Source organism: Hemitrygon akajei, chromosome 2 (assembly GCF_048418815.1).
Source record: "Hemitrygon akajei chromosome 2, sHemAka1.3, whole genome shotgun sequence".
NCBI classification, from domain to species: domain Eukaryota; kingdom Metazoa; phylum Chordata; class Chondrichthyes; order Myliobatiformes; family Dasyatidae; genus Hemitrygon; species Hemitrygon akajei.
Genome location: NC_133125.1, coordinates 145378264 through 145405848, shown reverse-complemented (window position 1 = coordinate 145405848; position 27585 = coordinate 145378264). Strand labels below are relative to the sequence as shown.

Sequence of the window (27585 nt, the reverse complement as noted above, 5' to 3'; positions counted from 1 at the left end):
TGGTCTTTCCCAGAAATTGCATTGTTTTGTATTAGCATCAGGATTAGTGAGGCACTATTATAACTCAGGGAGTCGGAGTTCAGAGTTCAATCCCAGTGTCAGTAAGGAATTTGTATGTCCTCCCTATGGATTGCGTGGATTTTCTCCAGGTGCTCCGGCTTGTCCCCACATTCCAGTGACATACCAGTTAGTAGGTCAATTGGTCATTGTAAATTGTTCTACGATTCGGCTAGGCTTAAATCAGGGGTTGCTGGGCGGCATGGCTCAAATGGCCAGAAGGGACTCTTCCATTCTGTATCTGTAAATAATTTAAAAATTCAATCTTTTCCTCCTTTCAGCTGGGAATATCAAAATCTCTGAGAGATACAGTGAGTAGATTAGCAGAACTTGGATGGCTTCATAACAAAATAAGGAAATACACAGACCAGAGATGTTTAGATCGTGCCTTTGGCCTTGTGGGGCAGGTATGTTGTATTCATCTTACTGTATCTACAGTATATCTGAACAGAAATTTGATCCCAGAAAGAGGTCACAAATTAAGGAAACGTTCCTTGGGTATCCAACTCTCCCAGCATATTTTCTAGGTCCTTGTCACCTTGTCAGAACACTGTCCTATTCTATTCTCCTTAACCCTGAAATGGCTTGAGCTATTAGAAGCTCAATGACTGTGTCTGGTAAATTATTCATCTTTGGAAGTAAATTCTTTATGAGATCAGTATTAAGTGTTCATTTCTTTAATTTATGTGCCCTTCTAGATGTTAGTGTGTTTTTTTAAAATTATCTGTGTAGTTACAACAAGAATTTTTGGTGGCTCATTCTAAAAATACTAGATTTTCTTTCTGAAACACATGTGGGTTTAAACACATTGAAATTTTTCCTTGTGCACCTAAATACTCTCTCTTATTAATTACATCAGTAATGTAAAGCATATTGTTTATTTGAAGAAAAGTGAGATCATGGGTAATCTATTTTACCCTCTTTTTAATTTCCCTCCTTCAGAGTTTTTGTGCTTCCTTGCATCAGGAGCTGAAGGAATATTACAGGTTACTCTCTGTTTTACATTCACAGGTAAGTCACTTTACAGTTCTCACATTTACCCAGTTACTGGTTTCTCAAAACCACTTCCTCCCACCTCTAATAGTCCTTACTTGTGGGTGGATGCTGTATGCAGTTGCTCTTGTTGGGTGCGTCACAATATTCCTGTCCACTATTGGAACTTCAGGCTCTGTTTTATTGTTTTCTGTTTGTCCTTTTGTTTTCTAGCTTGTTTGGTTTTATAAGATCAGTGAATTGATTATTTTGTTGGTAGAAGTAGAACATGCATTTAGTTCTTTACCTTGATGTTCACTCTACGGACAGAATTATTAACCTTACTGGTAAAGATCTGTAAGGGTTACACAGCCAGTTTTTAAAGATCTTCAGTAAGTTGAAGGCAGATATTGGATTGGGTAGAACTTGGTTGTTTGTGGATGATTGTCTGTGTAACTGGTTTATGCACATAGTTTAAATAAGCTATACTTCGAGCCTGAAGGCACTTTGAACTTGCATTTATTGTTACATGGCCCTAGTACACCGTTCTAATGCAGGGTCAACAATTCCTTCACCCACAGATGTTGCTTGACCTTCTGAGTTCTTCCACTAGTTTGTTCTCACTTATAAATTGCTAACACTCTCTGTTGACATGAAGGATTTGTTCATTTCTCTCCTAATCAGTTTTATTGCTTTCTTAACTACATGGATTCTTGTACACTGTGGTTCTCTTTCAACTGCTGTTCCTCAAATACCTGGACGAAAGTCTAGCTTTTACAGCATCAAGCTGGACAGTGAGGCTCAATGAAAAGGTTTTCATTGTTTAGTAAGAGACCTGGCTGTATCTTACAATGCTCATGAACAGTTTATCCAGCAGGAGTGTTTGGGGGGGGGGTGGGGGGAAGGAAGCCATGCCTGTTTCTCCTCCTCGTTACCCAACAGGAAATATTCAATGGCTGCCTCTGTGACTCTCTAGGATTGAGAATTCTAGAGTTAGGACCCTCCGAGAAAAGAAATTCTTTCTTATCTCCAACTTAAATTGGTGACCCAAGGTTTATAGATAATCTCCAATAGGGAAAATAACCTTCACCATCCACCCTGTGTATCATAGAAACGTAGAAAACCTACAGCACAATACAGGCCCTTCGGCCCACAAAGCTGTGCCAAACCTTAGAACCACCTAGGTTTTACCCATAGCCCTCTATTTTTCTAAGCTCCATGTAGTCATCCAGGAGTCTCTATCGTTTCCACCTCCGCCACCGTCATCAGCAGCCCATTCCATGCACTTGATCACTTTCTGCGTAAAAAAAACTTACCCTGACATCTCCTCTTTGAAATCTTAAATGCTCTGATAAGGTAACCTCTTATTCAACTGATTTGTAACAGGAATATTCACTATTGACTTCAATGTTAATGTAAGAGGTATGAAATAAATATTTTCAAGAATTAGCAATGTCATAGTCTTTTTGGAATAAGGTGACAAAGGTACATAATGTTACCAGGAGAAGTAGGCGACCTGAGGAAAATCTTTGGGTGGATGGGGCTCGTCATCCATTGTTGGCAGCTATCTAGGAAAAGGAAAACTGACCTGAAACCTACAGACAGACATACTTTATTGATCTCGAGAGAAATTGGGATTCATTATAGTCGCACCAACCAAGAATAGTGTAGAAATATAGCAATATAAAGCCATAAATAATTAAATAATAATAACTAAATTATTCCAAGTGGAAATAAGTCCAGGACCTCTGCTGCTTTGCAGCTATACCCACTGATGGGGAAGGCCTTGGAAGTAAACCCTGTAGAAAAATTTGAAATTGGACTCCCAAAAACAGTCCTATGTTGAGTTTAATACCAACTGGCAATTCTTGTGATGCTGGTGGTACCAAACTGTATCAATCTGCTGTTCATTTGGATTTGTCAGCTGCGTGCAGAGGAGGAGCCTGCTGTACGGGAAATAACTTGCTCTCCGTAACCTACTCCCCTGGCTTGTGTATTATGTAGACAGCTAGGCATATTAACCATGGTCGACCCCGACCATCAGAGGGGCCTCCGAGGGAAATCTTTTTCTCACAAGATGATTAGAGTGTGGAATACAGTTTCTGAAGAGGTGGTGGAGGCAAATGAAGTGCTGAAGGGCTTGTAGAGTTATCTGACTCTGTAATTCAGCCTGCTCAATTTCTCTTCACATCTTAACTCCTTCATCCAAGGAATCAACTGAGTGCTCCCTCCAGTGCAAGTACATCCTTAAGTGTCAAGATCAAAACCAGGTGTGGTCTCACTACTGTACTGTAAACTTGTTAGACGTTGTAATAATACTCCATGCACTGAAGGTCTACATTCTAGTAGCCTTCCTTACTCGATCCTTGTTCCGCCTTCCTTACTATTTCCATGTATACTATTTTCATCTGCTGGAATCTCAGATATCTTTGAAGACAAAAATACAAGCAGGAGCAGGCCACCAGGCCCTGCTGTTAAATATGATGGATGATCCAGCTGGCGCCAACTCCTGTGCCATTCTACATCACCCCCATTTCATTGATCTTTAAATGTTATATCAATCTTTAAAAAGTTAATAATAATCTGGTCTCCACCACTGTGTGGGATAGAGAATTGCAGTGATTCACCAGTCTGAGAGAAGCACAGTTTTAGCTTACCCGAACCTTCAACAACTTCCCTGTCAAGTCTTCTTCAGATCCTGTACGTGTATTTGAATAGGGTTGCCCCTCATTCTTCTAACTGATATAAGCTGCCTCAGTTCTCTTGACAGGGCAATCACTTCATCCCAGGAATTAGCCAGGGAATCTCTTTTGGACAGCCTCCAATGCCACTATAACCTATTTTCAGGAAGGGGACCAAAACTTGGCGATGTACTCAGGAGTGGCTTCACCCTGTACTGCAACAAAACCTCCCTATTAAGTGACAATCCCTTCACAATGCTGTTTGCTTTCTTAATTACTTGTTAGATATCCCTGATATTTTTATGATTTGTGTATTACAATACAGAGATTACTCAGAACCTTTCATTTGCACTCTCTCTGCACTTAGATAAAATTGTGCTTTTTAATTCCTTTTACCTTGTACTTCCTACGTTAAGCTCTATTTTACAGGTTTTTGCCCAGTCAGTCAATGTTCTACATTCTGTTGAAGAATTGCAAAGCCCTCATCACAAGATGACCGTTAATCTATTTTTGCGTCATTGGCAAACTCTGAAATATTGCGTTTCATTCTGTCCTTCAGGTTATTAATGTTAATAGTAGACAATCGAGAGCCAAGAACTGATCCTAGGAATACTTCATGAGTCCTATCCTAATAGTTTGTACTGCAACACTTTAGAGTATCACTGCAATTAAATAATTGTCTTTTCAATTTTTCCTTCAAACTGATCGCTTCAAAATTTTCCAGATTAAATTCCGTTTGTCAACTGTATTCATTTGCTCATTCCTTGCAACTTGTTCACCTATCTACCTTTGTACCCTTAGCAAATTTGGTAACAATGCACTCAATCTCTTCATCTAAGTGATTAATATAAATTAAAAATAATTGAGATCTCAGCCCTGATCTCTGCAACATACCACTAATTACTAATGTCATTCATTAATCCTCTTTTCTCTTACTTCACTGATCTCTTGTCCAGTTGCCTTGTGTGCTCTCTGCAGGAACTTGCAACCACCACATTACTAAATGCCTTCTAGAAATCCAATTACATAGCATCTGCCGATTTTCCCTTATCCTTCCAGTTGCATCCTCAAAGAACTACATCAAATTAGCTAATATGTTTTTCCTTGTCAACTCTGTTTTATTGTCCTACTTTTCCTGCTATTACCTTCTAAATAATGGATTTAAGGATATTGACAATGATGCACATTAGACTAACTGGTATTTAGTTTCTGAGACCCCATTATGCAACTTCGTAGGCTCAAACTATGTTAGTTTGTTCAGTCACTTTTTCTTTATAGCTAGATTTAAATTTCCCTGTCTTTGTTCTTTTATTATTTATTATTATATTCTTATTTGATGTTCTATAAGCATTTGCATTCTACAATCCAAAATAATTATTTGTAATTTTTGATATTTCTGTTTTCCATTATTATATTTCCTGTCTCATTCTCAAAGTAACCAGTATTTACTTTATTTACTTTCTCCTGTTTCTATTCCTGAAGTTCTTGCTGTTATCTTTTCATATCAGATAGCTTACTATTATTTTTCCCCTACTTTATAATTTTTTGTTAGTGCTCGCTTGCCAGTTCCTTCAAAAAAAACCCAAACCCTTGGCCTGCCAATAATCTTTTATTGATATCTACTTTTAATTTGATGTCACCATTAACTTTGTTAGTGCAGTGGTCCTATACTGATTCCATTTTATTTCTGTCAGTTTACCAAAATTTACCATTCACTTACACACTAAGACAATTTACTTCAACCTATCAACTCAACTATTTCTACATCTTTGTGATTTGGGAGGAAATGAACACCCAGGGGAAACCTATGTAGTTACAGGAAAAATATGGTAATTCCACAGCCATTGAGCCTGGTTATTGCAGCTGTGAGGTGGCAGCAGTTGCACTAGCTGAGCCATTAGTTTTCCCTGCTAAAAACGATACACTGTTCCAGGGAAATGGCTTAAGGCATTGCACTGATGGTGCCAGTGAGTTTAACCCTTCCGCTGGAGAACTGGGAGGTGATGAGTTTTGGGAGATCAAGTGCAAGAGTATACTGCACCCTAAAGTGTATTGATTTACAGAGGGATCTTGGAATGCAAGTCCATAGCTCTCTGAAAGTGGCAATTCAAGTTAATAGGTTGGTAAAGAAGCCCTAAGTTACATTTGTCTTCATCGGTTGGACCATCGTGGATAAAAGTTGGCAAGTTATGTTACAATTGTATACAGTTTTCGTTAGCCATATTTGGAGTATTGTGTACAGTTCCGTTTGTACAGGAAGGATGTCGCGGTTTTGGAGAGATGCTCACCAGAATGTTACCTGGATTGAAGTGTATTAGCTGCAAGGAAAGATTTGTCAAACCTGGATTGTTTTCACTGAAGCATTGGAGGCTGCAGGGGGAACTGATAGAAGTATGTAAAATTATAACAAGTACAGACAAAGTAAAAAGTCATGTTTTTCCCCAGTGAGGAAATGTTAAATACTAACAAGCATGGGTTTAATGTGAGATGGGTTAAGTTTAAAGGAGATTTGTGAAGCATTTTACACGGGGTGATGTATGCCTGGAATGTGCTGCTAGGGAGGTGATGGAAGCAGATATGATCACGATACTGAGGAACTTCCGGTTAAGATGGCGCTACCAAATGTGTGCGGCAGTTTTTGGTAGTCAAACAACTAAGAAATCGGACTTAAAAACATCACTAATCATCATGCCTTTTCTGAGGTAAATTGTGTTAAATTATTGACGCAGACAGTGAGAGGGCGTGTTAAGGGGATGAACTGAGAAGATGTGTAACAGAATCGTTGCTGATGGAGATCTGATGCCTGGGCGACTGGCCTAGGAGTGAGGTTGGATCTCTGGGTGCCTAAAGGAGAAGTTGAAGCCTGGACAGAGAACGTAAGGTGCTCAATCAACTAGCCCAGGAGCATGGTTGGATTGGGCTGGGAAACGGAATCTGGGCCCAGGGTGAGTCGCTGCATGTTGTGGTCTGGTCAGCAGCAGCGGTACCTGGGTCCTAGTGCAGGGTACAAAGTGCCATTTAGACAATTTAAACGCCAGTCCAGATCAGAGGCGAGAACTGAGTTTGCTCGCTCTCTGTGGTCTTCACTCTCCAGGGTGCCAGAACCTTTCACTTTTCTGCTGTTGGATCAATTTAAACGCCAGCCCAGGTAGACTGAAAAGACAGGCTGTCAGTTGGGACGAGAGCCGATTTTGCTCGTTCCTCATGATGGGCATCTCCATGGTGCAGAGGCTATGAAGGGAGCCCCGGCTGCTGTGCTCCCTGCCCGCTAACGTGGTGAGCTGACAAGCGAGGCTGAGGACCTACTCCAGGCTGCTCCAGAATTGGATCAGAAGACTCAGTGTTGGTTCAGAATGCTGTTGTTTGATTCAGTTTAAAAAAAGAAAATTCTCTTTCTCTTGTGTGTTGAGTGTTGGTCTTTTTATTTTTCATTCTTTTTTTTCTTTAATTGGGTTCTTTCTGGTTTCTTTGTGGCTACCTGTGAGCAAGTAAATCTCAAGGTTCTATAACTTATATATTCTTTGATAAATGAATCTTGGCATTTAGACACATAAACATATAAAGGCAGATTGAATTAGTTAGATTGGCATCATGGTTGGTACAGATGTGTTGGGCCAAAGGGTCTGTCTCTGTTCTGTACCATTCTGTGTTATTGAGCCATCCCTGAAACAAATTACTCAAACTATCACCATGTTATCCTTTTTCTCTATCATATTAAGTGCCATTTACAACCAGGCACCTTCCTGGACTTCTAATTTAGACTAAATATTATCGTTGTTCAATTGTTCCTGGCAAAAGATCTATTGTTATTTTCTGTTCAGAAGGTCAGCATTTAGATAAGGAATTCAATTTGTGTAGTAGAGAAGGGAGTAATCTCCCTGCATAACATAATAGCTCTTATAAATACTTAATGCATTATTTGAAGAATGAGAATGGATTTAAGTTACAGTCAGTAGCAAATATTCTTTCAAGGTTTTGGCCTTGCGCCTTGTTTACAAGAAGGCAATGGTTAGTTAGTGGACAGTAGTAGGGTATTTAAAGGTCTTAATTATTATATCATTAACATTGTTTCTGTGACATCCAAATAAAAATTTGAATGAGCAATTATGGTTGATCTATATTTAACTCTACCGTATGAACGATCAAGATATTTAAAACCATCTGTGACTCAAGCTGGGCTTCAAAGGCTGAAATCTGTGGATTAGTCCCAGGGCTATTTTCTAGTGAGATTAAGAACAGGAGGATCGGGCAGTTAAATGCATAGTCAAGAAGCTGGTGCAGGAGGGAGGAATTTGTGATTCTTGGACCGTTAAGATCTCTCTTCAAAGGTAGAGGTGACTCTTCAAGAGGGACATGTTGCATTTTAACTGAAGTGAGGCCAATAACCTGGCAGGAATATTTGCCAGAACTATTAATTTTGTCTGGCAAGTGTGTGGGACCCAGCTCGTTAATGAGAAGATGAGGTGCTGAAGGTCCTAATGTACTTAAAGATGGATCAATAATCCTCTCTTGACTTGCTGGCTGAAATCAATAAGGATACCTTTGCTATGATTCTCCTCGCCTCTGGTACTCCTCAAGACAGTGTCCTCAGCCCACTACTCTACTCCGTATGCACTCAAGACTGCGTAGCCAGATTCTGCTTTAACTCCTACAAGTTTGCAGATGATACCACTGTAATGGGACAAATCTCAAATAACGGAGTACATTAAGGAGATACAGAGCTTGGTGGCATGTTGTCATAATGACAATCTTTCCCTCAATGTCAGTAAAACAAAACAGCTAGTCTTTGACTTCAGAAAGAAGGGGGTTGCGGAACACACAGTCCAGTTTACATAAACATTGCTAAGGTTCAGAGGGTCGCAAGCTTAAAGTTCTAAGAAATGAATATCACCAACTGCCTATCCCAGTCAAACCACGTAGGTTGCACTCATATGTTGTTGAATTTCCAACTTCAGTAGGTCAATCTTGTCCTAAATGACAGTGTTTAAGTAGCCTACACTCCAAGGTCCTTCATTGTGGTAGGAGCTCATACAACATTAGAACATAACACAGCCCTTTTGAGAAACTCAAGATGTTAACCTGGAGGATTGAAAGCTTCCATTTTATTTTTGCTTAATTTGGAGCCAAAGTTTAATGGCTAATGTCTGTATATGCTCAATACAGATATTAGGTGTCAAAGCATATGAATATACACTCAATGGTCACTTTATTAGAAGCAGCTCTACACCTCGTTAATGCAAATATCTAATCAGCTAATCATATGGCAGCAATTCAATGCATGAAAGCATGCAGCCACAAAGAAGTTGTTGTTCAGACCAAACATCAGAATGGGGGAAGAAATGTGATCTAAGTGACTTTGACCATAGAATGATTGTTGGTACCAGATGGTATGGTAAACTGCTGATCATCTGGGATTTTCACACACAACGGCCTGGAGTTTACCGAGAATGGTGCGAGAAATAAAAGAACATCCAGTGAGCAGTAGTTCTGTGACTACTTTGACCACTGATAACTTTTTCTTAACAGTGGTCAAAGAATGGCCAGACTGGTTCATGCTGACAGGAAGGTGACAGTAACTCATATAACCACACATTATAACAGTGATGTGCAGAAGAGCATCTCTGAACGCACATGTTGAACCTTGATATAGATGGGTATTTATAGGTACAGGAGGTACAATGGTCAATTAGCGTACTGTATAAGGTAGATGAAATAATAACACAAGTAAATATATGAGTAGCCTTTACAGCAATGTGTTTGTGAAGTGTTCAATGTTGGGAATTAAATATTACAGGATAACTAACTTATGGAAAATGAACAAGGAGTAGTTTTAGAGTTAATATTAAATAACGTGGAAAAGGCAAAGGATCATTGCTAAGAAAACCAAAAAGCAGAGCCAAGAAACAATTAGAAGTGGGCAATACTGGATGGAATTTTGTATAGATCCTGAAAAGTTATTGATATGTAAAGCATAACATAAATCAAAAAAATAGATGTGCAGGAAGAAGCATGATACAAGAGTCATGGAGGACTTCAAATCAGACTTAGCTAGAATAATGCAGAAGGCAGATGCCACGACGGTATAAAAATGTCTTTTTCAAATCAGAATGCTGAGAAGGCAATAAGGTAATGAAAGATTTTGGATCTAGTGTTGTGCAGTGAGAAAGGGTAACTAATGTTTTGATAATTAAAGAATTGTTACAATGTTATATCAGATCTTGAAAGATAAACTCTATTCCAAACCCGTTGTCATAAGACTCAACAAAGTGAAGTCCAAGGTCATGAGCTGGCAATAGTAGATTGGGAAGCTGCTTTAAAATAACAACAGACAAGCATTGAGTAATATTATAGTATTATGCATTTCCAACATTTGCAGAATCTCTTGTGTCTATATTATAAGACCATAAGATATAGGAGCAGAAGTAGGCCATTCGGCCCATCAGGTCTGCTCTGCCATTTAATCATGGCTGATCTAATTCTTTCAATTATCCCAACTCTCCTGCCTTCTCCCCATACTCTTTGATGTCCTGGCTAATCAAAAACCTATCTATCTCTGCCTTAAGTACACCCAATGACTTGGCCTCCACAGCCAGTTGTGGCAACAAATTTCACAGATTTACCACCCTCTGACTAAAATAATTTCTCTGCATCTCAGTTCTAAATGGACATCCTTCAATCGTAAGTTGTGCCCTCTTGTTGTGCCTTCCATGGGAAATAACTTTGCCATATCTAATCTGTTCAGGCCTTTTAACATTCAGGATGTTTGTATGAGATTCTCCCCCCTCATTCTCCTGAACTCCAGGGAATACAGCCCAAGAGCTGCCAGATGTTCCTCATATGGTAACCCTTTCATTCCTGGAATCATTCTTGTGAATCTTTTCGTTCGATAATCTGGCACTGATTTCAAATTTCCCAGGCCTCCATACCGATCTGCTGCACATTGTTTTGGTTGTGCTAGATCTGTTCACATGTTGACCTGCTTTTGTAAGCATAGACAGGTGATTCCTGCTTGTTTTCCTGCATTTATTAATATCATTTGCTCTTTTTTGGCCCCAATTATGGCCCCAGTGAGTAAAGGAAATGCACCTCGTGCTGTGAAGCGAAAACACCGCACATTATCCATTAAAGGTAAGGTTGAACTCTTGAAAAAACTGGACAGTTGTGTATCGGTGAAAAGCTAGTGCGAGTGTTACAACATTGGCTCTTCCACAGTGTACGATATAAAAAAACAGAAAGAAAAATGCTACTTTTTTTGCTGATAGTGGCTCAAAGAAACAGATGTGTGTAAGAAAAACAATGAAAGACGGAAGAAATTCGGAACTTGATAAAGTGCTGATAACGTGGTTTAATCTTTGTGTAAGCAAAGGTATTGAACTATTTGGAGATAAGGTGAAGGAACAAGCAAAAGTGTTTCATGAAGAACTAGGACTAGATTATGAGTGTGACTATAGCGAAGGCTGGCTTCATTGGTTCAAGCAGTGTTATTGGCTTACAGTTTTGTGCAGTGTGACAACCGCACACTTGCAGACATGTAACTTTGCCTGAAGGTATTTTAAGTGTCTCACTTTAGAAGCGGAAGTGCTTAACTTTTCTGTATAAGTTAATTCCTGTACATTTACCTGTATCCTTTATTTTATCTGTGCCTGTACAGTATATTGCTTTATTAAAATTTCACTTGCTACTCATTTAATATTTCTGTTTCATTATTTTCTAACGTACTGATTTACATGATATCTTAAAGGTATGATGAGGCGATTAGCTATTGCTTAATGTGATCCTTCTGCAATCTGGCATTTTCACTAATCCAGCACTCCTCAGGTCCCAGTGGTGCCGGATTAGTGAAGGTCGAACTTCACACAATACTCCAAGTGTGGTCTCACAAGTGCCTTATAGAGCATCAACATCACATCCCTGCTCTTATATTCTATACCTCTAGAAATGAATGCCAACATTGCATTCACCTTCTTCACAACCGACTCAACCTGGAGGTTAACCTTTAGGGTATCCTGCTCAAGGGCTCCAAAGTCCCTTTGCATCTCTGCATTTTGAATTCTCTCTATGTAAATAATAGCCTGCTTGTTTATTTCTTCCACCAGAATGCATGACCATACACTTTCCAACCTTATATTTCATTTGCCACTTCTTTGCCCATTCCCCTAAGCTATCCAAGTCTCTCTGCAGGCTCTCTGTTTCCTCAACACTACCCACTCCTCTGCCTATCTTTGTATCATCGGCAAATTTAGCCACAAATCCATTAATCCCATAGTCTAAATCATTGACATACATCGTAAAAAGTAGCGGTCCCTTGTTCCTTGTGGAACTCCATAGGTAACAGGCAGGCAGTCAGAATAGGATCCCTTTATTCCCATTCTCTGCTTTCTGCTGATCAACAATGCACCACCCATGCTAGTAACTTCCCTGTAATTCCATGGGCTCTTATTTTGCTGAGCAGCCTCCTGTGCGACACCTTTTCAAAGGTCTTCTGAAAATCCAAGTTCACCACATCCACTGCATTTTCTTTGTCTACCCTGCTTGTAATCTCCTCAAAAATTGCAGTAGGTTGGTCAGACAGGATTTTCCTTTCAAGAAACCATGCTGGCTTTGGCCTATCTTGCCATGTGCCTCCAGATACACCGTAATCTCATCCCTAACAATCGATTCCAACAACTTTCTAATCACTGATGTCAGGCTAACAAGTCTATAGTTTCCTTTTTTGTGCCTTCCACCCTTCTTAAATAGCTGATAACATTTGCAATTTTCCAGTCATCCAGTACAATGCCAGAATCTTATTGATTCTTGAAAGATCATTGTTAATGCCTCTGCAGTCTCTCCAGCTACTTCCTTCAGAACCCAAGGGTACATTCCATCAGGTCCAGGAGATTTATCCACCCTCAGACCATTAAACTTCCTGAGCACCTTCTCAGTTGTAATTTTCACTGCACATACTTCACTTGAATACATACTTCCCTGACACTCTTGAATGTCTGGTATACAGTCGGACCTCCTTATCCGCGGGTTCCGCATGCACAGATTCAAGCAGTCGCAGATCCGGAAAACCGGAAGTTCTCTCTCCAGCACTCATTGTTTGAACATTGTTCACCTCGCATCTCATTCGGTCGCTACTTTGCTTCTGTGAAAAAATAGTTCCTAAAAAGCAATTAAGTGGTCAAAGCAATTCCTCAAAGGCTAAGAGGGAGTGTAAGGTGCTATCTCTTGCCGAGAAAGTAGAAATCCTAGATCTTTTGAAAAGTGGCATGTCGTTTGTCAAAGTGGTCCTCAGCCCTTAACTTCCACAGATCCTGACTTTAGTATTATTGAGTCTCTTCCAAAGGGTCCTTGTTCCCTAAACAATACAGTGTAACAACTATTTACATAGCATTTCCATTGTATTAGGTATTATAAGTACTGTAATCTAGAGATGATTAAAAGTATTACTCGTTGTTTGAGCATTGTTCACCTCGTGTCTCGTTCGTTCGCTACTTGTGAGTGAGAGGAAGGAGTTTAAGGCTAGTAAGGGATGGCTGGCTAGCTATGTAAAGTGCTACAGCCTCAAGAACTTAAAGATCATGGGAGAACTGGGATCAGCCGAGGCGGCATCAGCACTCCCAGAAGAGCTACAATGGTTGCATCTGTACTAAACATGTGCAGACTTTTTTTTTTCCTTATCATTTATTCCCTAAACAATACAGTATATCAATTATTTACATAGCATTTACATTGTATTAGGTATTATAAGTAATCTAGAGATGATTTAAAGTATTGGGAGGATGTGCGTAGGTTATATGCAAATACTACCCCATTTTATATAAGGAACTTGAGCATCTGCATTTTTTAGTATCTGCGGGGGGTCCCGGAACTAATCCCACGCGGATAAGGAGGGCCGACTGTACTGCAGATGTCTTCCACCGTGAAGACTAATGCAAAGTACACATTCAGTTCCTCTGCCATCTCTGCGTCATTTTCTACTGGTCCTATATCTACCCTCAACTCCGTTTTACCCTTTATATACTTAAGTATCTTCTTTGATATTAGTCGCCAGCTTCCTTTCATAAACCACCTTTTCCTTCATCATGAACTTCTTAGTTTCCTTCTGCAGGTTTTTAAAAGCTTCTCAATCCTCTGTCTTCCCTTGTATGCTCTCCCTTTTCATTTTACTTTGGCTCTGACTTCACTTGTTAGCCATGGTAGTGTCCTTCTTCCACTTGAAAATTCCTTTTTATTTGGAATACATCTGTCTTGCACTTCCCTCATTTTTCGCAAGAACTCCAGCTATCTCTGCTGTGCTGTCCTTCCTGCTTGTGTCCCTTTCCAGTCCACCTTGACCAGTTCCCCTCTAATGCCATTGTAATTTCCTTTCTTCCATTGAACTACCAATACATTGGAATTTAATTTCTCCTCAATTTTCATTGAGATCATTTCTCTGAGGGTTCCTGCTATTTCCTGCTGTAATTTGTTATCCACATCCCGGCTGCTGTTTGGAAGCCTGTATACAACTGTCACTCGGATCCCTTTACCCTTGCCATTTCTTAACTGAACCCACAGAGACTACACATTCCGATCCTAAGTCATCCCTTTCTAATGATTTAATATTATTTCTCATACACAGGGCCACACCATCCCCTCAACCTACTAACTTATCTTTTATGCAAGAATTATTTCTTTAATTACAAAAAATCAGCAGGTAATGTTTCAGCCAATAATAGAAATTCAAGATTATATAAAATCAAAAGAAAAAGGTCTATAACATCATAAAAGAGCTGTAACCCAAGGCATCGAGTTTAAGAGTACAAACATTATGTTGCATTTGTGTAAGTTGTTGGCGAGATGCACTTGAAGTATCGTGTGCAGTTTTGGTCACAATGTTACGGGAGAGACTTTGCAAAGCTGGAGAGGGTGCAGAAGAGATTTACGAAGATTCCGTCTGGACTAGAGGGCCTGAGTTATAGAGAGAGGTTGGCTATACTGAATCTTTATTCCTTGGGCATAGGAGAATAAGAGGTAACCTCACAGAAGTAAGTAAAATCGTGGAGCGGTATAGGTAAGGTGGATGGTCATAATTTTTCACCCCAGGTTTGGGGAGTTGAAAGCTAGAGAACACAGATAGAAGATAAGAGTGGAGAGATTTAAGAGACCTGAGAGGCAACTTCTTTACAGAGGGTAGTGAGCACCTAGAGTGAGCTGCCAGAGGAAGTGGTCGAGGCGGGTTCAATTGCAACATTTCGGAGGCATTTGGATGGATGCATGGAGGGAAGGAACTTGGAAGGTTAAGTGCTGAAAGCAAGCAACTGGGATTAGCAGGGAAGATGCTGTGGTCAGCATGCACCAGTTGGGTCGAAGGGCCTGTTACAATGCTGTGTTACTCTGTGACTGGGAAAATTACCCTGGTAATTAGTCAGATAGGGTGTGCAGGCAGCAAGTGGTGCTGCAGTGAACAGCTCCAGCAGCCTGCATTGAATCCTGAACTCCAGTGTTGTCAATGCAGAGCTTGCACGTTGAACTCTCCCAGGTAATCAATGTTCCTCTCCAGGCCCATTGATGTGCTGGTTTTGATCCACTGGGTGCTCTAAATTACCCCTCGTGTAGGTGGGTGATAGGTGAATCAGTGCAGTGTTGATGGGCATGTGAGAGACAATAGATACTGGGAATTAACTGGTGGAATGGGGCTGATGTGAATTTACTGGAGTGCTGGCATGAACAGAATAGATTGAAAAGCCTCCTTTGTAAAATGAAATGTAAGAAACAAAAGTGAGATTGATGGAGTGAGAAACACAAAAAAGACTAAGCTAATAAGTATGCAAAAGCAAGGACAGGAGAAACTGATTTGTGGAGTAAGTGACTGGGATTGTTTTTTGTGGTGGACAGCATGGAAACCCTCCTCAAAATAATTGAGAATTGGTTAAGAGGCAGAAATAAGAGTAGGAGTTGGTAAGTTGTTTTCAAGTTGGGTGATTGTGATTTGTGGAATGTGTAATTGCCTGATTATCAGTATTTTGTGCTCAGGGTGAATAGCGGAGAACCTAGTTTATTCTAGTTATGTTTGCTAAATAGATGAACATTGTCCCCCTACCCCAGTCTCTTTGACTCCCTACCTTTGGGCAGGAGATACCATGGGATTAGGACAAGATCTATTAAAATGGGAAACAGCTTCTTCCCCCAGGCCATGAGACCTCTGAACTCCACACCACCACCCAGGTCTCAGCATGTATGAAGGGGCAATAGCTTATACTGTTTACTGTTCAATTTGTGTTGTAAATGCCCCAATTATTTAAGTTATTTGTGGTATTATTACTTTGTGTTGTGTGTGAGTTTTATGTACCGTGTTGTGCAACTTGGTCTGGAGGGACACTGTTTCATTTGGTGGTATAAGTGTATATGGTTGAATGACAATAAACTAAACATGAGCTTGAACTTGTGTGCTTGTATTGAGAATTCCACTAGTCAATGCACCTAAGTACTGCTTTCAATGCATTTTAACTTCCCTGTTCTTCAATTAGTATATTTGTTAATCAAATTTGTCTGTTTTTACTCTCAAACCTGAAATCCCAGATACAAGTAGAAGATGACCAAGGTGTGAATGTTGGACTGGAAAGCACCCTAACGTTGCGGCGCCTACTCATCTGGACATACGATCCCAAGATCAGACTCAAGACACTTGCAGCCCTTGTTGATCATTGCCAAGGTAATCAGCATGGTTTTAGAGTACTACATTATTTGAAATTAAAGTTAGATGGTCAAGTAAAAAAAAAGAAAATATATTAACAGAAATCAAACAGTGACAAAAGGGAGTCTACAAGGTCTTCTACCCTATTTTGACACTCACTGCCATTTTGTACAAGAATTGGATGTTTAAATATAGGGAAGATGCTGTTATTGATCTTGTGAATTTTTGAATTAAATGTGAATTCAGATTAATAGACCTTAACAAAACCTTTTAACATGGACATGACATTGCAAACAAAACATTCAGAATCAGGTTCATTTTTACTGACATACGTACGTCATGCAATTTGTTGTTTTGTGGCAACAATACAGTGCAATACATAAAGGTACTATAAATTACAACAAGAAATGTATATAAAAAATAAATAATTGACGGTAGTAAAAGGAAAACTGTATGTCCCGGCTGATGGGCTTCCTTAATAATGGATGCTGCCTTTTGACGATGTCTTCAATGCTGGAAGGATGGAGCTCGCTGAGTTTGTAGCCCTCTGCAGTGCTGAACTAGCTCCTGAGTTCTTTAGCAAGGTTTATACTTAATGATACAGAGTGTTGTGGTGTAGTCATAGAAGATGGACATAGAACAGTACTGCACAGTACTGATGTTGTGCCTATCTGCATGACCTATTCCATGCTCAATCTAAACCTTCCCTTCTACAAAGCCCATAACTCTCTATTTCTTACGTCATGTGCTCATCTCAGAGTCTCTTAAATGTCCCTATTGTGACAGCCTCCACCACCACTCCCAGGAGAGTGTTTCAGGCACGTAACACTCTGTTTTAAAAAAAAACAATTCTTACAATTCTTACATCTGTTCTGAACTTTCCTCCACTCACCTTAAACAAATGTCCTCTACTACTGACCATTGCCACCTTGGGGGGAAAAAGGTACTGGCTATCCACTTTATTTATGCCTCTCACAATCTTATACACCTTTATCAAGTCGTCTTGCATCCTCCTTTGCTGCAAATGAGAAAAGCACTAGCTCACTCAATCTCCTCTCATATGATATGTTCTTGCAGTAATGTGGCTCCAGGACTGTGTCCCATGCACCATCAATCTACAGGTCATGACACTTAGGGATTTGGGCTCTGTCTTTACTTTATGTGACTATGTCTTATTGCTGTTGGTGGCTTCTGGTGTATGAGACTGTTTGTACTGTGTTTTACACCTTGGTCCCAGAGCAATGCTGTTTTATTTGGCTGTATTGTTATGTGTGGTTGAACAACTGAAGCACTTAAAGTCCAACCTTCTGTGGGCATTCTGATTCTGAATCCATGTAGCTAAGAGTCTCTGGGAACAAGATTTACAGACATCAATATCTGAGGAAACTTGGAATGAAATTTTTAAACTGGTTAATACTTCATCGCTATGTGCTCGTCACTCCCTCATACAATTTAAGGTGATACATAGAGCTCATATGACTAAGGATAAGCTATCTCGTTTTTATTCGGGTATATCTCCCTACTGTGACAGATGTAATAATGGAGAAGCTTCATTAATTCATATGTTTTGGATTTGTTCGAGTCTTAAAAAATATTGGAAGTAAGTTTTTCAAACTTTTTCCTTACTTTTCAAAGTCAATTTTAAGCCTAACCCTCTGGCGGCCTATTCGGTATTGTTGCAGAACAAGATATTAAGCTGAAGGCATCTGATTTACATATTTTGGCCTTTAGCTCTGTTATAGCTAGGAGGGCACTTTTGTTTAAATGGAAAGATGTTTTCCCTCCTACTCGTGCTCAATGGTTATGCAACATTATGTCATGCTTAGATTTAGAGAAGATTCGATGTTCAATTTCTGAATTTCGTCAAGACTTTCAAACATTGTGGGGACCTTTTCTGAATTATTTTCAAAGCCTTCAATTTGTTGTTTATATTCAGATGTTGGCTATTATTAATTTTTATTATATAAGAAGGTATTCTACCTTTTTTCTCCTTAATAAACAGCTTGGTAGGGGTTAGGTTTTTTTTGTAATAAATTAGTATATTTCAATATAACTATTGATTAACTTACATGTATACGGGGTAATGAGATTGTTGTTATGAACAGATATAATGTAACTGGTAGGTTTTTTAAATCTCTTTAACCTTTTATATATACTTGTACTCAGTATTCTTCTATGTAGAAACTAATAAAAATATTGGAAAGAAAATACTACTTTACTAATATCAACATGCTCTAACACACCCAAACAGCCACACACGACAGGGGCATTTTATGCCATTGACCCCTACCATTAACCAAGGGGTCCATGAACCCCAGGTTGGGAACCCCTGCACTGGTGAACACCGAAGTAAAGTATTCATTAACTATCTCTCCATATCCTCCTGTTCCTTACGTATGTGTAAAAATGCCTTGCAGTTTTCCTTACTCCTACTTGCCAAGGCCTTCACTTGTCCCATTCTAGCTCTCCTAAGTCCCTTCTTAAGCTCCTTCCTCGCTACTTACAATTTTGCATCCTAAACCGTAAGTATACTTATGTCTTCCGCTTGACTAAATATTGAAACTCTCTTGTCAACCAAGGTTCTTTCACCATACCATTCTTTCCCTGTCTCAGTGGGATAAGCCAATCCAGAACCCCATGCAAGTATTCCTAAATAACCTCCACATTTCCATTATACATTTCCCTGAGAACATCTGTTCCTAATTTATGTTCCCAAGTTCCTATCTAATACCATTGTAGTTAGCACTCCCCTTTTAAGTACTTTTGAACATCTTTTCTTCCTCATTCAAGGCTATGCTCAAGATTAGTGATCACTATTTCTGAAATACTCTTCCACAGAGGATCTGTCATCTGAACAGATTCATTATTAGTATTACATCCAGTATGGCCTCTCTTTGAATTGTCCTATGCTTGTATTGTGTCAAGATTCTTTCCTGGATAAACCTCATAATTTCTGCCCCATCTGAACCTTTTGCATGATCTGAAGGTCATGAGTTTGAGCCCCAGCTGAGGCAGCATGTTGTGTCCTTGAGCAAGGCACTTAACCACACACTGCTGCAGTCTACCCAGCTAAAAATGGGTACTGGCAAAAATGCTGGGGGTTAACCTCATGATACATGATAGACTGGCGTCCTCTCTGGGGTGGGGGGGGGGGGGGGTAGTCTCATACTCTTAGTTGCTTCACGCCACGGAAACCGGCATAAACACCAGCCTGATGAGCCTATAAGGCTCGGGACAGACTTTAAATCTTTTGCACTAGGAAGTTTCCCATCAATTTTAATGAAGTTGAAGGCTCCCACGAAAACGACTCTGTTAGCAGCTTTTCAAAATCTGCCTACTGATCTGCTGCTCAGTGACCCTGTTGCTATTTTGGGGCTCTCAAAAGAATGGTTGCTCCCTTCCTGTTGCTGACTTTTACCCACACTGACTCGTTAGGCAATTCCTCCACAATATCTTCCTTTTCTACAGTTGTGATACTATCCCTGATTAGCAATGCCACTTCCTTCACCTCTTGTCCCTTTTGAAACATCTGAACCCTGAAACATCAAGCAGCCAATCCTGTCTTTGTGACAGCCAAGTCTGTATTGGCCACATCATCATAATTCTGCGTGCATTACCCTTGATTCTGATACTTCTCTCATTAAACACATTTCAGTCCATCCAACTGACTGCATTTGTGCCCTAATCATTGCCCATCCTTCCTCACACTTCATTTACCTTTACACCAATTGCTGTATCGTCTACCCTATCATTTTGGTTCCCATCCCTCTGCCAACCTAATTTAAACCCTCCTAAACAGCTCCAGCAAACCTGCTTGCTAGGACATTTTGTCCCTCTCCCGAGTTCAGGTGTAACCTGTCCCTTTTAGTGTAGATCATCATAACTTCCCCAATGATCCACAAACCAAAATCACATTCCCTGCACCAACTCTTCAGCCACGCATTCATGTGTCAATCTTCCTTTTCTTAACAGGCAAAATACAGAGATTACTACCCTGGAGGTCCTGCTTTTTAGCTTTCCTAACTCCCTTATTCACTCCTCTGCACCTCATCCCTTTCTCTAGCTACATCATTGATACCAATATGTATCATGACCTCTGCTCACCCTCCCCCTGAATAATGCTATGGACTCCATCCGAGATGTCTCTGACCCTGGCATTTGGGAGACCATGAACCATCCAGGAGACTTGTTCTGGTTCTGGCTCTTTCCTTACACGTTGAACACCCCATCACCACTGCTTTCCTCTTCTCCACCCTTCACTTCAGAGCCTGCTGATTGTTGTGGCTTTCCTCTGCAAGCCCGATATACTTGTTATTTGAGGTGAATGGCCACAGGGCTTCCCTATACGACACACAGAAATGCAGAACTTCATTAATAAGTGGTTATTTGGCTGACTGAATCTATGTGTAAGGGCATTCATGTTACTTTCACTTGCTTGCCCTTTGCCCAGAGCCTTCCAAATTCATTCCTTTCAGACATTTGCCCACCTTGCTTTAGTACAGAACAAATCAATCTACCTTTATAATTGAATCTTTTGCCAGCCCCAACAACACATTGCAACTCTTGGAATGAAGTAGTTCCTTGGGTTATTTTTAGTTGTTTTGCCAATCACTTTCATTCTATTTCCTGGTTTTTAAACCTTCTATTTCTGGGGACAGTTTCTCCCTGTCCACTCTGTATAACCATTTAATGTTCAAGACTCCCTTGCAATCTCTTTTGTTTGAAGGACAATAATCTCAGTATTTCTCCAGTATACCTGCAAAACATAGATACCTCATCTCTGAAATCATGTTGGTAAATCTCTTGTGAAACCTCCTTCTGGTGGCTACATCTTTCCTAAAGTGTGTCAGCCAGAAACGAACACAGTGTTTCAGATAGAGCCACTCTTTGGAAAAAATCAGATTAAGTTAATTTGGCCTGCCATCCCCAAAGCCATTCTAACTGTCCCTAATTAGGAATGCACCCTTCGACACATACTGATGTTCCAAACTAATTAAGCTAATGACATCTAATTAAACAAATCCCTCCTGTGTACACATGATCCGATTCTCTCCATACACTGAAGAGTGTTTGGAATGGATTAGTAGGAGCAAATTAAAAGAAAGCAAGGGCGAGAGTAGTGGACATCATTTGTGTGGACTTAGTCAGAATGGTGATCTTAAGGCTTTAGCTCTTCAAGGCTTCAGCAAAGTGAGGCTTCACTCAGAGAAAGCAAAGGAAAGCTCAGGTTTTTTTCGCTTCTCATCTTCATATCTGCTCAGTTATGACAGTAGTGATGACAGGCAGGGTAGTGAGATGCAGTATGTGGGAAGTCACGGAGATCTCCAGTGTCCCTGATGACTACAACTGCAAGAAGTGCATTCAGCTGCAGCTTCTAACAAACCGAATTAAGGAGTTGGACCTGGAACTGGATGAACTCCTTATCATTTGGGAGGCTGAAGGGGTGATAGATAAGACATATAGAAAGGTAGTTACAGCCACGGTGCAGGTCACAGTGAGTGGAAGGAGAAGGGGGTTAAGGAGCCAGTGCAGAGTACCCCTGAAGCCACCCCCTTAACAACAGGTATATCAATTTGGATACTGTGGGGGGGGGGGGGGGTGCTGGGGAAATTTCCTAACACAAGAAAGTCACCATGATTAGATCTGTGGTGCTGTGTCTGCCTCTGTGACTCAGAAGGGAAGGAGGGGGAGAAGAGGCATGCTCTGGTGATGGGAATGAATAGGAGGTTCTGTGGGTGAGAATGTGATTCCTGGGTGGTTTTTTGCCTCTTGGGTGCCAAGTTCTGGGATTTCTCAAATCAAGTGGGAGGGTGAACAGCCAGAAGTCATGGTCCATGTAGGTACTAATGACATGGGTAAAACGAGTGACGAAGTTCTGCCTGGGGAGTTCAGGGAGTTGGGCAGGACCTCCAGGGTTGTGATCTCAGGATTGCTACCTGTGTCACATGCTAGTGAGGCCAGAACTAGGAAGATTATACAGTTTAATATGTGGTGAAGGAGGGGTGACATAATATTTTTGGATCATTGGGCTCACTTCCAGGGAAGATGGGACCTGTACAGAACAGACGATTTATACCTGAACAGGAGGGGGACTAATACGCTAATGGGAAAGTTTGTTAATGCTGCAAGGTGGGGTTTAAACTAGAGTTGCAGGGGGATGGGAACCAGAGCGCCAGAATAGTTAGTGGAGAGATTATGGAGGCAGATGTTGGTAAGACCTCAAAGTTAGGAATCAAAAGGTTGAGCATGATGCGACTAGTTCCTGAGCTGCATATACTTAAATGCAAGAAGTATCGTAGGAAAGGCGGGTAATAGTGCTGAGGGTTAGGTAGCTGGTTTGTAAATGGAAGCAATGTGTAGTGTCGGGCATGAAGTGTGTGAAGTTGCCATAACTGGAGAGAGGATTCTTTGGAAACCGAAAGGTCTGAAGATAAGTCAACCAGACCAGATGGTCTACACCACAGATTTCTGAAAAAGTGGCTGAAGAGATCACGGAAGCATTAGCAATGATTTTTCAAGAACCACTAGATTCTGGAATGGTTCCGGAAGACTGGAAAATTGCAAATGTCGCTCCACTCTTCGAGAAAGGAAAGAGGCAGAAGAAAGGAAACTACAGGCCACTTAGGCTACATCCACACTAGACCGGATAATTTTGAAAATGCCGGTTTCGCATAAAAACAATAGGCGTCCACACCAGGTATTTTTGAAAATACCTCCGTGCACATTAAAATGGGTATTTGGGCGAATCTCCTCTTCCTGAATCTGTGCAAGACGCATCTACAGAAAACATGTTTGGTGTCGAATCTCGCTATGAAAGTGCGCGTTTGTGCAGTTACAGACTAGAAAAACTTAAAAGGATATTGCCAAACGACGGACAGCTGTTGGCTCTCACGCAGGAGGACTTAAAACTAAAAAAAACAAATACTGGAGTGTATGGAGGCAACCGACAAGGGGTTCACAGACAGTATGATCCGGCTGACGATGAACATTGAACAAAAAGACTAACTCTGCTGCATTAATAAAGCACCTAGTTAAATGTATAAAACATGTCTGCATCAGTGTTATCTTTTATTTCCATACGATGTTACATTAGGCTGTTACACATCTGTTGTCAGAGAAGTACTTGCATAAATAGGTAAACCACCTTCATACAAGCAAGGACAGAAAACAGGGCAAAGTGAGTGTGCTTATTTATTCAGTAAGTTATGGGCCAAAGTATTTGGGGAGTACATTTCTAACTCTTCTGGCTTCAGTTTTGTTGCCATCTGTTCTGAAATTGTTAGGTTGTGGGGGAGGGGGGGGTTGCATTCAAGAAAACAATGAAATGCCACGCTGCCACCACCATCTGTTCTGGTATGTCATGACAGTGTTTTAAAAAATCTCTAGTTACCCGGTCCACACTACTCTGCCTAATCAACGTTTTCAAATTTATGCACTCTGGAGGGTGTTTTAGAAAAGCTCCATTTTCAGGGGAGGAAAACGCCGTTTCATTGTGGACAAAGGGTCAAAATGAAGAGAAAAAGCTTTGGTTACGGATTTATCCGGTCTAGTGTGAACGTAGCCTTAGTCTGACCTCAGTGGTTGAGAAGATGTTGGAGACGATTATTAAGGATGAGGTCTCAGGGTACTTGGAGGTACGCGATAAAATAGGCCGTAGTCAGCATGGCTTCTTCAAGGGAAAATTTTACCTGATAAGTTTGGAATTCTTTGAGGAAATAACAAGCAGGGTAGACAGAATTGGTTGATGTTGTGTACAGGCAGTTCCCGAGTTACAAACATCCGACTTACGAACAACTCATACTTACAAACGGCCTGCCATAAAGCCTATTAGAAACATAGAAAATATAGAAAAACCTACAGCACAATACAGGCCCTTCGGCCCACAAAGTTGCCAAACATGTCCCTACCTTAGAACTTACTAGGCCTGTACCTACTCCCCAGCACCATAAACCTTTGTCCTCTTGTGGCAACCATTTCAGCCTTAGAATTTATATTAAAAATTCATCGGCTCGAGGAAGGAGAATGCGGTCTGCCATTTTAAGTCAGATCATGTTGCCTTTAACAGTGTGTTGAGTGTGTCCCATTTAACCTGTCTCAGTGTGGTGGACTTGAGGACCTGGTGGAGCTCCGGACCTTATTTAACCTGTCTCAGTGCGGTGGACTTTAGGACCCGGGGGAGCTCAGGAACCACTGCCCTCAGCTGCTGCTGAATCCGCAGTGTTTCTGTTCCATTGATGGATGCAGTAAACAAGTTAAAATTATGGATCGATAATTCCCATCTCGTGTTTATTTCTCTCTGTGGTGAAGAATTTGTTGAGAGTAGTGGTTGGTTCAATCGTTTCAAATTGAGTACAAATTTACATAATATTAAAGTGCAAGGTGAAGCAGCAAGTGCTGATGTAAGTGCCGCAAGTGATTTTCCTGAAATGTTAAAAAAAAATTATCGAGGAGGGAGGTTATTTGCCAGACCAAATATTTAATGCAGATGAGACTGGCTTATGCCTGAAAGGACCTACATTTCGAAAGTGCACCAGGGCATAAGGCATCAAAGGATAGGCTAACCTGTTCCGACTTACATGCAAATCCGACTTAAAGGCAGACTTGGGAACAGATCTCGTTGGTAACCCAGGGACTGCCTGTATTTGGATTTTCAGAAGGCCGTTGACAAGGTGCCACACGAGGCTGCTTAACAAGCTACAGGCCCATGGTATTACAGGAAAGACTCTAGCATGGACAAACTAGATTGGTAGGAGGCAAAGAGTGGGAATAAAGAGAGCCTTTTCTGACTGGCTGCTAGTGACTAGTGTTGTTCCACAAGGGTCTGTGTAGGGACTGATTCTTTTTATGTTATATGTCATTGATTTGGATAATGAAATTGGTGACTTTGTGGCAAAGTTTGCAGATGATGTGAAGATAGGGTAAGGGGCAGGTAGTTATGAGGAAGTAGAGAGGTTACAGAAGGATTTAGATTAGGAGATTGGGCAAAGAAGTGGCAGATGGAACACAGTCGAGAAGTGTATGCTCATGCACTTTGGCAGAAGAAATGAAAGGGTTAACTATTTTCTAAATAGAGAGAAAATACCAAAAAACTGAGGTAAAGACACTTGGAAGTGCTTGTGCAGGATTCCCTAAAGGTTAATTTGCAGGTTGAGTCTGTGATGCAAAAGGAAGAATTCATTTCAGAGGACTAGAATATAAAAGCAAGGATGTAATGTTGAGACTTTATAAAGCACTGGTGAGTCCTCGCTTGGAGTATTGTGAGCAGGTTTGCGCCCCTGATCTTAGAAAGGATGTGCTGACACTGGAGAGGGCTCAAAGGCGGTTCACCAAATGATTCCAGGATTGAACGGCTTGACATATGAAGAACATTTGATGGCTCTGGACTTGTATTCGCTGGAATTCAGAAGAATGTATGGTGACCTCATTGAAACCTATCGAATGGTGAAAGGCCGTGATAAATTGGACGTGGAGAGGATGTTCCCTGTGGTGGGAGAATCTAAGACCAGAGGCGACAGTGTCAGAATATAGGGACGTCCTTTTAGAACCAAGATGAGGAGCAATTTCTTTAACCAGAATCTGTGGGATTCTTTAACCAGAAAATTGCATCAGCCATGAATTGAATTGAATTGACTTTATTTCTTGCATCCTTCACATACATGAGGAGTAAAAATCTTTACATTACATCTGTCTAAATGTGTAATGTGCAATCCTAGTAATTTATAATAACTTATAATAAATAGAACATTAAGGGAGGTACAGTTTTCATACCAGGCAGTGGTACAGCCAGTCAGGATGCTCTCAATTGTGCCCCTGTAGAAAGTTCTTAGGATTTGGGGGCCCATACCAAATTTCCTCAACTGTCTGAGGTGAAAGAGGCGCTGTTGTGCCTTTTTCACCACACAGCTGGTGTGTGCAGACCACGTGAGGTCCTCGGTGATGTGGATGCTGAAGAACTTAAAGCTGTTTACCCTCTCAACCCCAGATCCATTGATGTCAATAGGGGTTAGCCCCTCTCTTCTCCTGTAACCCATAACCAGCTGTATTGTTTTTGCAATACTGAGGGACAAGTTGTTTTCTTGACACCGGACTTCTTCCCTGTAGGCCACCTCGTTATTGTAGTGTCTTTGGCAAATTTAATTAGCAGATTATAGCCATGGGTGGCGACACAGTCATGGGTATACAGGAAGTAATGGAGGGGACTCTGTACACAGCCCTGAGGGGCTCCTGTGTTGAGAGTCAGGGTTGGAGGTGAGGGAGCCCACTCTTACAACCTGCTGGTGATCTGACAGGAAGTTCAGGATCCAACTGCACAAGGCAGGGTCAAGGCCAAGGTCTCTGAGCTTCTTGTCGAGTCTGGATGGAATTATGGTGTTGAATGCTGAACTGCAGTCCAAGAACAGCATTCTCACATAAGCATCCTTCTCCAGGTGTGGTAGAGCAGTGGCTATTGAATCGTCTGTGGATTGGTTGTGTTGGTAGGCGAATTGTAGGGGGTCTAGTTTGGGTGGTAGCATGCTGCATATGTAGTCCTTGATGTGCCTCTCAAAGCATTTGCTTATTATTGAGGTGAGTCTGACAGGACACCAGTCATTCAGACATGTTACCATGGTCTTCTTTGGTACAGGGACAATGGTGGATGTTTTGAAACAGGAGGGCACTCTACACAGGCAGAGGGAGAGATTAAAAATGACTGTAAATACAAGTGCCATTTGTGCTGTGCACATCTTGAGTACTGATGAAATGGCAGAGCAGACTTGATGGGCCAAATAGCCTAATTCTGCTCCTTGTATCTTATGGTTTTATATTTATGTACCTAAGAGCCTCGTTCAATGCCTTTGCTGTAATACAGCCTCCTTCACCACCCCCACAGCACATTATAGATACACGCCCTTCGCATTTCCATTGAACTTTGATCCTCTTAATTTAGATGCATGCCCTCCAGTATTAGTCATTTCAATCCTCGGGGAAGGATACCAGCTGTCTATCTGCCTCTTAATCTCATAATATTCACCTGGTCTCCCCTCAACCATTGTAGCTCGGGAAAACTCCGTATGCTCTCTAGTGGACTATACCCCACGGTTCTGAAAGAGATAACGGAAGAGTTGTGGGGGCATTAATAGATGCTTCAAGAATGAATAGATTCTGGCATGATTCCAGAGGACTGGAAAATTGCAAATGTCACTTCACGCATGCAGAAGGAAGGGAGGCAGAAGA

The 27585-nt window shown here is 40.9% G+C and overlaps 1 protein-coding gene across 2 annotated transcripts in view; it reads left to right on the top strand.

The window, feature by feature from the left end:
• tubgcp3 (tubulin gamma complex component 3) overlaps nucleotides 1–27585 on the top strand; it is a 135843-nt gene that overhangs the window by 45218 nt on the left and 63040 nt on the right. For both annotated transcript variants that reach the window (XM_073029190.1, XM_073029198.1), the window contains exons 8-10: nucleotides 339–464; nucleotides 1000–1068; nucleotides 16257–16389. In XM_073029190.1, coding sequence (XP_072885291.1) covers nucleotides 339–464; nucleotides 1000–1068; nucleotides 16257–16389 — 328 coding nt within the window. The remainder of the gene's footprint in view (nucleotides 1–338; nucleotides 465–999; nucleotides 1069–16256; nucleotides 16390–27585) is intronic.